Below are 16464 nucleotides of genomic sequence, written 5' to 3'. Positions count from 1 at the left end.
GAGACACACACACACATTCACACTCACAGAAGACAAAAGACATTTTCCACTCTGGGAATACCCCTTATGTGTTCTCCACTGGGTCACTCAACAGCCCGTGATGAAGCCACAGTGACATGCTTAGAGTTCCCTAGACCTTTGGATGGGGCCACAGTTGATATCCAGATTTTTTTAGGAAAACCTAAATCTTTTTTTTTTTTTATTTGTTCTTTGAGACAGGGTTTCTCTGTGCAGCCTTGGCTGTCCTGGAACTCACTCTGTAGACCAGGCTGGCCTCAGACTCACAGAGATTCACCTGCCTCTGCCTCCCCAGTGCTGGGATTAAAGGTGTGCGCCACCACTGCCTGGTGGAAAACCCAGATCTTAAGGTGCCCAGAGCCTCGGTTTTGTGCCTCCTGTGTGTACGTGTCAGGTGTTTGGTAAGCACCCACAGAAACAGTGTGACATGTCAGTCTCCTGCTGTGAGCCAAGTGTTAAATACCAGCGTCTCTCAATAAGGGGTTCACTTGTGCATTGTCTGGATTCTTCTCATCCTCATAGGAAGCAAGGGTGGACATGCTGTGGACAGTGCCGAAGATGTGGAATTCAACCCCCTTTGTCCCAAAGAGCTCTCCTCCTGTCAGACCTGCGTGTTACCCAGGGCTCAGGACTTGGTGAGAAGATATCTGGGGAGGAACACTGAGTCTCGGAACCAAGGAGATCCTCCCTGCTCCGTGTGCGCAGGGATCCCGGTTCAGATTTCTGAAGATGGGAACTACGTGTTGCCTCCTGTAGATGGTGACTCTTGTATGAAAAATCAAGAGCTTCCTTGCCAGCAGTCTTGCAGGGACTCATGTCTCAGTGGGTCGTGTAATTGCCAATGGAAAGGTCAGCAAACATCCGTGAGAAATCATTTCTGTAGATGTGACAGCGCTGGGTGGCTCTCACACCACGGTGACAGTGAGGGGGTGCACAGAAAGGGGACAAGCTGTAGTTTCCATGGCTACAGAGAAGAGACCACGAAGGCGTCGTCACTGAAGCAGGACTTGATTAAACTGAGGCCCGAGCCCTGCCCATGTACGGAGTGTGGAAGAGCCTGGGGCCGTGGCGACGGCAGTGACCACAGCTCTCACACACACCAGCAGCTCCATTCAAGAGGGAAGCCCTGTACACGCAGTCCGCGTGGAGAGGGCTGTCCCGACAGGTCAGCTCTTCACGTTCACCCAAGTGTGGAGGCAGGAGATGCAGGTGCCGCTGAGAGGGCTCCCCTGCGGTCCCCTCCAGGAGCGTGTACAGAGCCGAGGCTGAGCCAATGCAGCGAGAACGTCCGTCATGGCTCTCCTCTTAACACTCGTGGATGTGCCCACCCAGGCGACACCTCCCAGAAGGGCAGCGTCCCCGAGGAAGCTTTTGATTGCTGTTTACACTGTAATAGTAATCTTAGGGCCCATATTAGGGAAGAACCCAACAAATATGAGAAGACTGGGAATGTTTCTAATCAGAGCTTATATCTTCAAGTTAACCAGAAAATCCATGCTGAAGAGAAGCTATATCCAGGTGTGGACTCTAGGGAAGATTTCACACATTGCTCAGATTTCAACACTCAGCACAGAGTTCATGTGGAAGAGACTCTCGGTAACTCTGAGTGTGGTAAGCACCTCAGTCCGCCCCCACCTTTCCAGTACTTTCCAACAGTGGACCCCAGGGAACAAGCACATAAGCATACATGCACCACCAGCTTCGCTCAGAATTTGTGTACTCACGGCCATCAGCAGCTTCACATCGGAGAGAAGCCTTTTTATAAAGAGGGTGGGAATGGCCATAACTGGAGTCCCAGCCCCAGAGGCCATCAGAAACGGAAGCCTCACAAATGCAACACCTGCGGGAAGGCCTTCAGTCACAGGTCGGTCCTTAACGTTCACCAGAGAGTTCACACCGGAGAGAAACCATACAAGTGTGGGGAGTGTGGGAAGGGCTTCAGTCGGAGTTCACACCTTCAAGGCCACCAGAGAGTTCACACCGGAGAGAAGCCATACACGTGTGGGGAGTGTGGGAAGGGCTTCAGCTGGAGCTTTAATCTTCAAATTCATCAGCGGGTTCACACAGGAGAAAAACCCTATAAATGTGGAGAATGTGGCAAAGGCTTCAGCAAGGCCTCAACTCTCCTGGCCCATGAGAGAGTCCACACGGGAGAGAAGCCTTACCAGTGTGACCAGTGTGGGAAGGGCTTCAGTCAGAAATCGTACCTTCAGAGCCACCAGAGCGTGCACTCTGGAGAGAGACCGCACATATGTGGGGTGTGTGGGAAGGGCTTCAGCCAGAGAGCACATCTCCAGGGTCACCAGAGAATCCACACGAGAGTGAAGCCATATGAATGTGAGGTGTGTGGGAAGGGCTTCAGCCAGAGTTCCCGCCTGGACGCACACCGCAGGGTCCACGTGGGGGGGAAACCGTACAAATGTGCGATGTGCACGAAGGCATTTAGTGAGCCTTCCCGCCTCCAAGCACACCAGAGGAGCCACACAGGAGGAAGACCGTACAGATGTGAACAGTGCGGTAAGGGCTTCGGTGGGTGTTCCAGTCTCCAGGCCCATCACAGAGTCCACACTGGGGAGAAGCCATACAAGTGTGAGGTGTGTGGGAAAGCCTTCAGCCAGAGGTCCAATCTGCAAGCTCACCAGCGAGTCCACACGGGAGAGAAACCCTACACGTGTGACGCTTGTGGGAAGGGTTTCCGTTGGAGCTCAGGCCTTCTGATCCATCAAAGAGTCCACAGCAGTGAGAAGTTCTGTAGGCGGGAAGAGTGCAGGAGCAGGCATCCTTCTGAGAACCTACGCAGAAACCAAGGCCTGGCAAATGCCGCTCTGTTTTGGTAACGAAAGTGTAGTGTTTGGAATGCCAGTGGTGGTTGGGAAACACCATGGTGTAGAACTCTACCAAGAGTTTGCCAAAACCTCAACAAGCTGTTGCAGAGGATCAAGAACTTCCTAACATGCATGTCAGCAGGAATTAACAGAAGTATGATGTCCATGTCCACCAGAACGTAAGCTCGATGATAGAGGCTCTGTCCACTGCCAAGGCTGCGAGGCCATGACTGGAGAGGTGGCTCAGTGGTGACAAGTACTGGCTGCTTCTGAAGAAGACCACGTGGTGGATATCTGACACCTCCACGATGCCCAGACATATGTGCAGGCAAAACACTCACATACAGAAAAATAAATAAGTGAAACCATGATCTTTCCTAACTCAAAGGAGTCACTCAATGATATTTGCTCTATGAGTAAAAATATGCAAAGATACAACATTTTATTTTAAAGTGGATTAGGAGGGGTCTTTCTGGCAGCGCAAATACATGCATATCATTTGAGAAGTAGGACCTCAAGCAATAGACTTGTCTGATAAAACAGTCCTTTGGTTAGCACCCCTCACCTGGTGCTGAGCAGACAGGTGCAGAATTCTTTAAATAATTGGTCTTCCTCTTTATGGTTCACTGTTAGGGCTGGCTGGGTAGCATGTGCTTGTGTGCACGTGTGTGCTTTGTGTTTATGAACATGAATGCAGTGCCCAGGATCCCCTGGAACCGGAGTTACGGGCAGTTGTGCTGGGGACCAAACCCTGGTCCTCTAGAAGAGCAGCAAGTGCTCTTAACTGCTGAGTCATCTCTCCGTTCCCTCGTGCATTCCTTTGTCAGCCACCACTCCCGAGGGGAGGTTAGGCAAGCTCATGGTGGCTTTATCAACCACGATCCCCTGAAGTCCAGTAACAGAAAATTGAGAGCTATTTGGACTGATAACAGCACTTGTCAGTGTGTACCAATGCAACAGTAAGAGAGATGGTGTGCCGGTCTTTCTCTGTCCCGCCAGCCAGCTCCCAAATCACAACACGGAGACTTATTATTGACTATGAGAGCTCGCTGATAGCGTAGGCTTACCTTTAGCTAGCTCTTATAACTTAAATCAGCCTGTTCCTATTAATCCATGTGCTGCCCAGAGGCTTGTTTACCTCATCTACATACCACCCATCCTGATTTCCTGCTTCCTCCGTGTCTCCTGGCATCTCTGCCCTTCTTCCTCATGTCCCCTGTGCCTGGAAATCCTGCCTAGCTATTGGCTGTTCAGCTTTTTACTAAACCAATCAGAGTGACACTTCTTCACAGGGTACAAAAAGATGACTCCACAACAAGGTGGCCTTGGACCCGGCTCAGGCCCTGGCTTTTCTGTTGCTTTCTAGGTTCTTTCACATGGATCCCTTCCTGAATACCTTTTATTATATTTTATTTTTTTGTTTCTCAAGACAAGGTTTCTCTGTGTAACAGCCCTGGCTGTCCTCGAACTCACTCTGTAGACCAAGCTGGTCTTGAACTCGGAGATCACCTGCCTCTGCCTCCTGAGTGTGAGTGTTGGAATTAAAGGTGTGCATCACTGCCGTTTGGCTTCTTCATGGAAACTCTTGTCTCCAGGTTGCTCACGAGATGGAAGAATGGTAAGGTAAGAACTCTGTCTCAGCAGTGTGTGGCTGAAGAGACCTCCCTAATCCTCAGTCAAAACAGACTGAAGAGGCAGCAAGGAACAACTTCAGACAGCTGGACTGCCCCTAGTGCAAGCAATGGCAGGTATCCTGGGAAAAGGGAAACTATGGGCAGAGCATCCTTGGTGGTACATAAGGATAAGTGTATATACACAAGGATGGCTGAGAGCAGCAAACAGTGGGGACGCTTGAAAAAAGTCCCCCAGCACTCCCACTCCGACTGTAAGCTCAACAACAACAACAACAACAAAACAAACAAACAGACAAACAAACAAAAAAACCACTAAATAAGCTGGTCCAGGATTCCCTTGAGATAATGACTGCAACCCAATTCCAGCCGACCTCCTGGCCAGGTCCATTCAGTGTGCCACTGTGATACTGTGGCAAAGCAAGAGCACCCAACTCCAGGCAAGGCCACCACTCCTTGCATCCCTGCTGCCGTGCCCACGCTATGGAGCATCTCCTTGAGCAAGGAAGACAATCCTTCACTAGGAGACAGCAGACCAAGCATCACAGTGACAGAGAAGACCGAGTTCTGGGATTATCAGGGACACATGTAGCCCAGGCTTGCCTCAAACTCGCTGTGTGAGGATAGCCTTGGCTTGACTGTTATGCCCATGGCTCTAGGAAAAGGCAGATGTTATCACCCATGAACAGATAGGAGGTTTCCATGGAAGCTGATAGAAGCAACTGTAGTTTTTGGTTTTTTTTTTTTTTTTAACACTCTTTGGGGGCCCACCACCCAGCTCCCAAATAAAAATGCGGAGACTTCTTCTTACTTATAAATGCCTGGGCCTTAGCTTGGCTTGTTTTTAGTCAGTTTTTCTTAAATCATCTCATCTACTTTTTGCCTCTGGGCTTTTACCTTTCTCTATTTTATATGTCTTTCTCTACTTCTTACTCCGTGGCTTGCTGTGTAGCTGGGTGGCTGGCCCCTGGTGTCCTCCTCCTTTTCTCCCCCTTCTCCTTCTATTCGTTCTCTCTGCCTGGCAGCCTATCTATCCTTTCTCCTGGCTTGCTATTGGCTTTTCAGCTTTTTATTAGACCAATCAGGTGTTTTAGACAGGCAAAGTAACACAGCTTCACAGAGTTAAACAAATGCAACATGAAAGAATGCAGCACATCTTTGCATCATTAAACAGATATTCTACAGCATAAACAAATGTAACACATCTTAAAAAATATTCCACGTCAGGCACCAGGGAGATTCCAGAACAGAAAGCTTGTTAAAAATGCTTTTGAGAGACAGGCCCGGCGGTGGAGACAAGCAGACACAGGTAGGCCTGCGGTGGTGGCCCACAGAGGTAGACGGGCCCGGCGGCGGCGGCTGACAGGGACATTCAGGCCCAGCGGCAGCCGGCAGAGACATACAGGCCCAGCGGTGGCCCGCAGAGGTAGACAGGCCTGGCGGCGGAGTCAAGCAGATGCAGGTAGGCCTGCGGCGGTGGCCCGCAGAGGTAGACGGGCCCAGCAGCGGCCCGCAGAGGTAGACGGGCTGGGCAGCAGTGGCAGACAGGGACACTCAGGCCCGGTGGCAGCCAGCAGAGACATTCAGGCCCAGCAGCGGCCCACAGAGGTAGACAGGCCCAGCGGTAGCTGACAGGGACATACAGGCCCGGTGGCAGACCGCAGAGGTAGACAGGCCCAGGGACGGACACAAGCAGACGCAGCTTGGAACAGGGACGCCCCTAACCTCAACACCTGGGGAAGAAGCTATCTCCGTGGGTCGGAACCAGAACGAATGTGAACACTCCGTCTGAGGACAACCCAGGGCCCAGCTGCGGATCCTGTGAAACCCAACAACTTGGAGGTGTTGGTGAGACTACCCTGCTAAGCTGAAACCCATCTGGGAGAGGATTCAGATGCCTACAGTTTGAAGTCTGAAGAAACAAGATCAGCTGAGGAGTTGACAAATGAACAAAACGTGACCTGGGAACACAGAAGAAGGCGCTACCCAGCCACTAAACCAGATCACCAGAATCATAAGTATATAATTCACCGACTGAAATCAGCTGCCCCTGAAGAAATAGCCCAATAGCACCAATTTAACCAAGAACCCCTACTAAACCAAGACTAAAAATTAGAACAAGAGAGGCACTCTCAGACACAGACACCACCTGAACCAAGCAGAGGAATAGATGAGTAGATGCCAGTGCAAAATTACAGGCAACAACATAAAGACCTATATGGCAACATCAGAACCTAGTGATTCTACACCTGCAAGACCTAAACACACCAAGACAGAAGAAATCAACCCTAAAAATGACTTTAAGAAGATGATAGAGGCCCTTAAAGAAGAAATAAAACATTCCCTCAAAGAGGAAATAAAAACTTTCCTTAAAGAGGATATGAAAAACTCCCTTAAAGAGGAAATAAAAACTTCCCTTAAAGAGGAAATGAAAGACTCCATTAAAGAGGAAATAAAAAACTCCCTTAAAGAAATGGAAGAAAAAACGAACAAAAAATGGGAAGAAATCAAACCAAGCCAAGAAAAAGCAGTTAAACAGATGAAAGAAACATTCCAAGATCTGAAAAATGAATTTGAGACAATACAGAAAACACATGCTGAGGGAATGCTGGAAATAGAAATCCTGACAAAACGAACAGGAACTACAGAAACAAGCATAACCAACCGATTGCAAGAGATGGAACAGAGAATCTCTGACAATGAAGACACGATAGAGAAAATAGATTCGTCAGTCAAAGAAAACACTAAAGACAAAAAAGTCGTAACACAAAACGTCCAGGAAATTTGGGACACCATGAAAAGACCAAACCTAAGAATAATAGGGATAGAAGAAGGAGAAGAATACCAACTCAAAGGCACAGAAAATATATTCAACAAAATCATAGAAGAAAACTTTCCTAACCTAAAGAAAGAAATACCTATGAAGATACAAGAAGCTTACAGAACACCGAATAGGCTGGATCCAAAAAAAAAAAGTCCCCTCGCCATATAATAATCAAAACACTAAACACACAGAACAAAGAAAAAATATTAAGAGCCGCAAAGGAAAAAGACCAAGTAACATATAAAGGCAAACCCATCAGAATAACACCAGACTACTCAATAGAGACTATGAAAGCTAGATGATCATGGACAAACCTCATGCAGACATTAAGAGACCACGGATGCCAACCCAGACTATTATACCCAGAAAAACTCTCAATCACCATAGGCGGAGTAAACAAAATATTCCAGGATAAAACCAGATTTAATCAATACCTGTCCACAAACCCAGCCCTACAGAAAGCACTAGAAGGGAAAATTCAACCCAAAGAAGCTAAACACATCCATGAAAAATCAAGCAATAGATAATCCCACACCAACATACACCACAGAAGGACAACACAACACAACCACAAAAAATAACAGGAATTAACAATCACTGGTCATTAATATCCATCAATATCAATGGTCTCAACTCACCTATAAAAAGACACAGGCTAACAGAATGGATAAGAAAACAGGAACCATCCATTTGCTGCATACAAGAAACACACCTTAACTCCAAAGACAGACACTACCTCCGAGTAAAGGGCTGGGAAAAGGCTTTCCAAGCAAATGGACCTAAGAAACAAGCTGGTGTAGCTATCCTAATATCTAATAAAATAGACTTCAAACTAAAATCAATCAAAAGAGACCAGGATGGACATTACATATTTATCACGGGAAAAATCCACCAAGATGAAGTCTCTATTCTAAACATTTATGCTCCAAATACAAAAGCACCCACATTCATAAAAGAAACACTACTAAAGTTTAAAACACACATCAAACCCCACACATTAGTAGTGGGAGATTTTAACACACCACTCTCACCAAAAGATAGATCTACCAGACTGAAACTTAACAAAGAAATAAAGGACCTAACAGATGTTATAACTCAAATGGACCTAATAGATATCTACAGAATATTCCATCCTAACACAAAAGAATATACCTTCTTCTCAGCACCCCATGGAACCTTCTCAAAAATTGACCACATGCTTGGACACAAAACAAATCTCAACGGATACAAAAAAAATTGGAATAACATCCTGTATCTTATCAGACCACCATGCCTTAAAGTTAGACCTCAACAACAACAAAAATTATACAAAACCCACAAACTCATGGAAAATGAATAATGCCCACCTGAAACATCAATGGGTCAAGGAAGAAATAAAGAAAGAAATTAAAGAGTTTCTAGAATTCAATGAAAATGAAAGTACAACATACCCAAACTTATGGGACACTATGAAAGCAGTGCTAAGAGGAAAATTCATAGCTCTAAATGCACACATAAAGAAGATGGAGCAATCCCATACCAATGAATTAACAGCACAACTGAAAGCTCTAGAACAAAAAGAAACAAACTCACCCAGGAGAAATAGACGCCAGGAAATAATCAAATTGAGGGCTGAAATCAACGAAATAGAAAACAAGAGAACAATACAAAAAATCAATGAAACAAAGAGTTGGTTCTTTGAAAAAAATCAACAAGATAGACAAACCCCTAGCCAAATTAACCAAAAGGCAAAGAGAGAGCACCCAAATTCACAAAATCAGAAATGAAAAGGGAGACATAACAACAGACAACGAGGAAATCCAGAGAATCATCAGATCATAATTCAAAAACCTGTACTCCACAAAAATGGAAAACCAGGAAGAAATGGACAATTTCCTGGATAAATACCACATACCAAAATTAAATCAAGACCAGATAAATCATTTAAATAGACCAATAACCCCTAAAGAAATAGAAATAGTCATCAAAAGTCTCCCAACCAAAAAAAAGCCCAGGACCAGATGGTTTCAGTGCAGAATTCTACCAGACTTTCAAAGAAGAACTAATACCAATACTCTTCAAAGTGTTCCACACAATAGAAACAGAAGGAACACTACCAAACTCTTTTTATGAGGCTACAATTACCCTGATACCCAAACCACACAAAGATGCAACAAAGAAAGAGAACTACAGACCAATCTCCCTCATGAACATTGATGCAAAAATACTCAACAAAATATTGGCAAACCGAATCCAAGAATACATCAAAACAATCATCCATCACGACCAAGTAGGATTCATTCCAGGGATGCAAGGATGGTTCAACATATGAAAATCAGTCAATGTAATACACCATATAAACAAACTGAAAGAAAAAAAAACCACATGATCATCTCCTTAGATGCTGAAAAAGCCTTTGACAAAATCCAACACCCCTTCATGATAAAGGTCTTAGAAAGATCAGGAATACAAGGAACATTTCTAAACATAATAAAAGCAATTTATAGCAAGCCAACAGCAAACATCAAATTAAATGGAGAGAAACTCAAAGCGATACCACTAAATTCAGAAACAAGACAAGGCTGTCCACTCTCCCCATATTTATTCAATATAGTACTAGAAGTTTTAGCTAGAGCAATAAGACAACAAAAGGAGATCAAAGGGATACAAATTGGCAAGGAAGAAGTCAAACTTTCACTATTTGCAGATGATATGATAGTATACATAAGTGACCCCAAAAACTCTACCAGGGAATTTCTACAGCTGATAAACTCCTTCAGTAAAGTGGCAGGATACAAGATCAACTCAAAAAAATCAGTAGCCCTCCTATACACAAATGATAAAAGGGCTGAGAAAGAAGTCAGAGAAACATCACCCTTTACAATAGCCACAAATAATATAAAATACCTTGGGATAACACTAACTAAACAAGTGAAGGACCTTTTTGATAAGAATTTTAAATCTCTAAAGAAAGAAATTGAAGAAGATATCAGAAAATGGAAGGATCTCCCATGCTCATGGATAGGTAGGATTAACATAGTAAAAATGGCAATCTTACCAAAAGCAATCTACAGATTCAATGCAATCCCCATCAAAATCCCAACACAATTCTTCACAGACTTGGAAAGAAAAATACTCAACTTTATATGGAAAAACAAAAGACCCAGGATAGCTAAAAGAATCCTATATGATAAAGCAACCTTTGGAGGCATCACCATCCCTGACCTCAAACTCTACTATAGAGCTATAGTAATAAAAACAGCTTGGTACTGGTATAAAAACCGACATACACACCAATGGAATCAAATTGAAGACCCTGACATTAATCCATGCACATATGAACATCTGGTTTTTGACAAAGGAGCCAAAACTATACAATGGAACAAAGAAAGTATCTTCAACAAATGGTGCTGGCATAACTGGATGTCAATATGTAAAAGATTACAAATAGATCCATATCTGTCACCATAAACAAAACTCAAGTCCAAGTGGATCAAAGACCTGAACATAAATCCAGTTACACTAAACTTAATAGAAAAGAAAATAGGAAGCACTCTTGAACGCATTGGCACCGGAGACCATTTCCTAAATAAAACACCAACAGCACAGACCCTGAGCACAACCATTAATAAATGGGACCTCTCGAAACTGAGAAGCTTTTGCAGGGCAAAAGACATGGTCAATAAGACAAAAAGACAGCCAACAGAATGGGAAAAGATCTTCACCAACCCCACATCTGACAGAGGATTGATCTCCACAATATATAAAGATCTCAAGAAACTAGACATCAAAGTACTGAACAGTCCAATTAAAAAATGGGCTAAAGAGCTAAACAGAGAATTCACAAAACAAGAACTACAAATGGCTGAAAGACATTTAAAGAAATGCTCAACATCCTTAATCATCAGAGAATTGCAAATCAAAACGACTCTGAGATACCACCTTATACCTGTCAGAATGGCTATGATCAAAAACACCAATGACAGTCAATGTTGGAGAGGATGTGGAGCAAAGGGAACACTCCTCCACTGTTGGTGGGAATGTAAACTTGTACAACCACTGTGGAAATCAGTATGGCGGCTTCTCAGAAAATTAGGAATCGAACTACCTCAAGACCCAGCCATCCCACTCTTGGGCATATACCCAAGGAATGCTGATTCATACCATAAAGATACATGCTCAGCTATGTTCATAGAAGCACTATTTGTAATAGCCAGAACCTGGAAACAACCTAGATGCCCATCAATGGAAGAATGGATGAAAAAAATGTGGTACATATACACAATGGAGTACTACTCAGCAGAGAAAAACAATGAAAGCATGAAATTTGCAGGCAAATGGATGGAACTAGAAAAAAATCATCCTGAGTGAGGTAACCCAAGCCCTGAAAGACAGTTATGGTATGTACTCACTCATAGGTGGATTCTAGATATAAAATAAAGAACAATCAGACCACAACCCATAGAACCATAGAGGCTATATATATAGTATGGAGGTCCCTAGGACGACTGTGGCTTATAATAAATTTCGGTTCTACTCAATTATTGAAAAAAAATAGCCAAATGAATGGAAACACATGAACTATGAACCAATGGCTGAGGGGCCCCCAGCTGGATCAGGCCCTCTGAATAGGTGAGACAGTTGAATGGCTTGATCAGTTTGGGAGGCAACTAGGCAGTGGGACCAAGTCCTGTGCTCATTGCATGAGTTGGCTCTTTGAAACCTGGAGCTTATGCAGGGACGCTTGGCTCAGTCTGGGAGGAAGGAACTGGACCTCCCTGGACTGAGTCTACCAGGTTGATTGCAGTCCTCGGGGGAGGCTTTGCCCTGGAGGAGGTGGGAATGGAGGGTAGGCTGGGGGTAAGGGGAGGGAGTGGGAGGGGGAGAATAGGGGAACCCATGGCTGATATGTAGAACTGAATGGTATTGTAAAATTATATATATATATATATATATATATATATATATATATATATATATAATGCTTTTGAGTCTGACATGGTGTGCACACAATTTGGGGGTTTAGGCAGGAAGATCATGAATTTGAGACTAGTCTGGGCTTCAGAGTGAGTCTCTGTCCAAACAACTACAAAAATTATGCTTAACACAGCTGAAAAAGTAGCAGGGAACTTGACTATAGGTCCATAGAAATAACCCAAACTAATCCGGGCATGGAGGTGCATGCCTGTAATCCCAGTACTTGAAAGGTGGAGCCAAGAGGATTAGGGGTTCAGAGTTTTTATCAACTACAGAGCAAGTCTGAGGCTAGTCTGGGCTACATGACATCCTGTCTTTTTTTTTTTTTTTAAGTGAAACCCAAACAATGTGAAGAAAACAAGCATCCGAGAGAAGGATAAATGATGTCTAATATTTGGATGGTTGGAAACTCATGTTAGAAAGCAGAGCAAGAACAGGAAGGGAGAGAACAGGAAAAAGAAAAAGTGTCTGAGGGATAAAGACTGAGAACTTACAAAAACAGTAAAAGACCTCCCCTAGATTCCATACTCACGCAGCACACAGCAGAACTCGGTATGACAGCATGGGCTTTGAGGAAATGGGGGTGGGGAGGACGGTCGGGAACCCAAGGTACAGGATCTACACAAGGTCCGGAACTCTCGAGGTACACGGTGCGTTCTAGTCCAGCCTGAACTTGAAAGAGATCCTATCTTAAAAAAAATACCCCACCATCATCTCTGTGAGTTCAAGGCCAGCCTGGTCTACAGAGAGAGATCCAGGACAGCCAGGGCTACTTAGAGAAACCCTGTCTCAAACAACAACAACAAACAAACAAAAAGAGGATAAGGAAGTACATGCTGTTTCCGGGGGCGGAGATGGGGCAGGGTCAGCAGGAGGCTAGTCGAACAGTGCTGCACAAGGGGACACAGTCTCCCAAGAGCACTACAGACCAAGTGTGCAGCGGTCTGCGGACTGATGACTGCAGTCTATGGGGGGGGGAGGAGTTCCCAGGAACTGAAACCTGGACTCCTTGGAGGCCCAGGCCTCAGCTCCAGACCCACCCTACCGATTCCGCTCCTGAGCAAGGACACAGAAGTAGGGTTCTTTGGTCCTTTGTCGGGCCTGCTGACAGTCAGCTGGGTAGCTGGGTAGAGGTGTCCAGAAGAAGATAGAAAAGAGTCGAGGGCTGGAGAGATGACTCTGAGGTTAAGAGCACTGGCTGCTCTTCCTGAGGACCTGAGTTCAATTCCCAGCAACCACGTGGCTCACAACCATCTATAATGAGATCTGGTGCCCTCTTCTGGCGAGTGTATACATAATAAATAAATAAATAAATAAATAAATAAATAAATAAATAAAAATATATTAAAAGAAATTATATCTTAAAAAAAAAAGAAGGAAAAGAGTCGAGAAGTCTGCCAGTCAATGCCAGACAGCCCCGAGTTTATTTCACAGTTTTGAATGACAGAGGTGGAACAATGCATGGTGCAGACATTCAATCACCATCTACCCTGCCTTGCGTCAAGGAGCTGGCAGTTTCATTTTCTATCTCAATGTACCTCTGGCTGGCATCAGCAGCCTGCGCCTAACTAGATAGTTCCTTCCTGTGGGCTAATCAGGACTTTCTCACAGCCCTGGAGCAAACAAGCCTGAACTCTATTGACTCAGAATAGACTTCAGTTTCAAACTGGGAAACTGAGTCAGTTGTGGGCTCCTGTAGTCCTTTCAATGGGGCCTCTGAGAAAGCCCTGGATCGATCTGGCCCATGGACTCCGGAAGAGGGCATTGGATCCTCTGGGAGTGGAGTCCTTGACAGGTGTGAGCTACCATGTAGATGCCGGGAACTGAACCCTGGTTCGCTGGATGAGCAGCCATTGCTCTTAAAACCGTTGAGCCATCTCTCCAGCCCTGAAAGAGCTTTGCATACAACGTCCGATTAATTTTAATATTTATTTGTTAAGATTTATTCCCTCTCTCTCTTTCTCTTTCTCTCTCTCTCTCTCTCTCTCTCTCTCTCTCTCTCTCTCTCTCTCTCTCTCTCTCTCTGTGTGTGCAGGAGGCCAGAGGGCACTAGATCCCCTGGAGCTAGAGTTACATGAGGTTGTGACCTGTCCAGTGTGGGTGCAGGGAACCCAACCTGGGCCCTCTGTAAGAACAATATGTACTCTTACCAAGGAGGCATCCCACGTACACTGATTTGAATTTTAAATTAGTTTTCATTTTCTTATTAACTCTTAAAGCAACACAAAGTAACCTATTATTACAGTGGGCTCCAGGTATAAACTGTCTCCACCAAGTTATAAATAGACTCCTGGGGTCCTCACCCCACCCCCGAATGTATTTGGGGCAGTAACAGATGTCACTCTATCCCCAAATCTCAGTCACAGCACCCACTTTTTCAGATGCCACCACTGACGAGGCCCTTTGTAAGTCTGCACTGGGAAGCATTTGGTTTGGATGAAGAGTTGCCACTGACCCTGCCCCAGTGCATGTGTGGGCCAGCTCACTGCCAGCCGAATCTGGTTTTACATATTTACAATTGGATTATAATTCAGTCAGGGATGAAGAGGTTGCCTCGCTGACTTTGTGTGACTCCAGAAAGCCATGTTCTATATATACCCATTCACATACCTCAAGTTTATTGTCAATACATGTTTACAGGGGACTGGCTGATGCCAGCCTTCCTTAGACTGCTCCACTGAAACAGGTAAGAGTCGCCGGCTCCTGTCTACTGAGGAAAATTTGAGAAGTGGAATGGCTGGAGTCGAAGATCTTTTAAATTATCAAATTTACTGAACACATTCCCAAAAGTAGCAGAGAACACCCCGTCGTTTGGTTTCTGTTTATCTGATAAAACACTGAGCAAAACCACCTTGGGGAAGAAAGGGTTTATTTGGATTATACCTGCCCGTCACGGCTGATCACTGAGGGAAGCCCAGGGGAAGAATTCAAGCAGGAGCAGATAGGGAACACTGCTTACAGGATTGCGAGCCACGGATTGATTGCTAGTGGTGTTTGTTTGTTTGAGACAGACTCTCACTATGTCGCTCTAGCTGTCCTGGAACTCACTCTTGTAGACCAGGCTGGCCCAGAATTCACAGAGATCTGCCCCTGCCTTGCTGGAATCAAAGGCCATCAGGACTGGCTGCTAGACTTTTTTTTTTTTTTTTAATACAGCCCGGGCCACTTGCCCAGGGGTGGCAGCACCACTCACAGTGAGTGGGACCCTCCTACACCAATCATTAATAAAGAAAATGCCCATAAACTTGCCTATAGATCAGTCTCATGGTGGCATCTTCTCAGTTAAGAATCAATCCTCTTCCCTGCGAGTGTCAAGCTGACAGCCCATAACTCCAGCTCCAGGGGACCTGACACCCTCTTCTGGCCTTCAAGGGTACCTGCACTCACATGCACACATACACACACACACACACAAACAAATAAATAAAATGAATCTGGTTTTAAAAAGAATTGAATGGGTGTGTAACAGTCTATACCCTGTCTGTATGATACACTCTTCCAGACATAACTCAATAACCTGAGCTGCCACTCTTGGGCATATACCCAAGGAATGCTCAATCATACCACAAGGACACATGCTCAACTGCGTTCATAGCAGCACTATTTGTAATAGCCAGAACCTGGAAACAACCTAGATGCCCATCACCTGAAGAATGGATTAAGAAAATGTGGCACATATACACAATGGAGTACTATTCAGCAGAGAAAAACAATGACAGCATGAAATTTGCAGGCAAATGGATGGAACTAGAAAATGTCACCCTGAGTGAGGTAACCCAAATCCAGAAAGACAAACATGGTATGTACTCACTCATAAGTGGATTCTAGATATAAAGCAAAGAACAGTCAGACTGCAACCCACAGATCCAGAGAGGCTACATCGCAGGGGGGACCCTAGGATGACTGTGGCTTATAATACGTTTTGGTTTTACTCAATTACTGGGCAAGCCTCAATGAAACATTTCACTATTAGGATAAGAATTTTTACTGTATCAAGCTGATAATAGAAAAATAAATAAATAAATATGAAAAAAAAACACCCCCAAAAAACAAAACCTGAGCTGCAAGTTAGAGCAGTTCTGAGAGTCGGGTTCCATGCAGCCATCTCCTCTGACAAGGCCACACCTCCCAAATCCCAGTCTTTCTTTCTACCTCTGTAGTGGAATCCAGTGTCCCTTAAGCACAATATCTGGTGCTCTCAAGAAATCAG

The 16464-nt window shown here is 44.8% G+C and overlaps 2 protein-coding genes across 2 annotated transcripts in view; both read left to right on the top strand.

The window, feature by feature from the left end:
- Znf112 (zinc finger protein 112) overlaps positions 1-3214 on the top strand; it is an 18106-nt gene extending 14892 nt beyond the window's left edge. Inside the window, exon 5 of the mRNA XM_037201611.1 lies at positions 541-3214. Within this exon, the coding sequence (XP_037057506.1) occupies positions 541-2855 (2315 nt within the window). The 3' untranslated portion in view covers positions 2856-3214. The remainder of the gene's footprint in view (positions 1-540) is intronic.
- LOC114709892 (zinc finger protein 235-like) overlaps positions 1-16464 on the top strand; it is a 41936-nt gene that overhangs the window by 14921 nt on the left and 10551 nt on the right. The window lies entirely within an intron of this gene.

The sequence above is a fragment of the Peromyscus leucopus genome, chromosome 1 (genome assembly GCF_004664715.2).
Source record: "Peromyscus leucopus breed LL Stock chromosome 1, UCI_PerLeu_2.1, whole genome shotgun sequence".
NCBI lineage: Eukaryota > Metazoa > Chordata > Mammalia > Rodentia > Cricetidae > Peromyscus > Peromyscus leucopus.
Note: the sequence above shows the minus strand (reverse complement) of the source record. Positions and strands in the feature narration are given on the sequence as shown.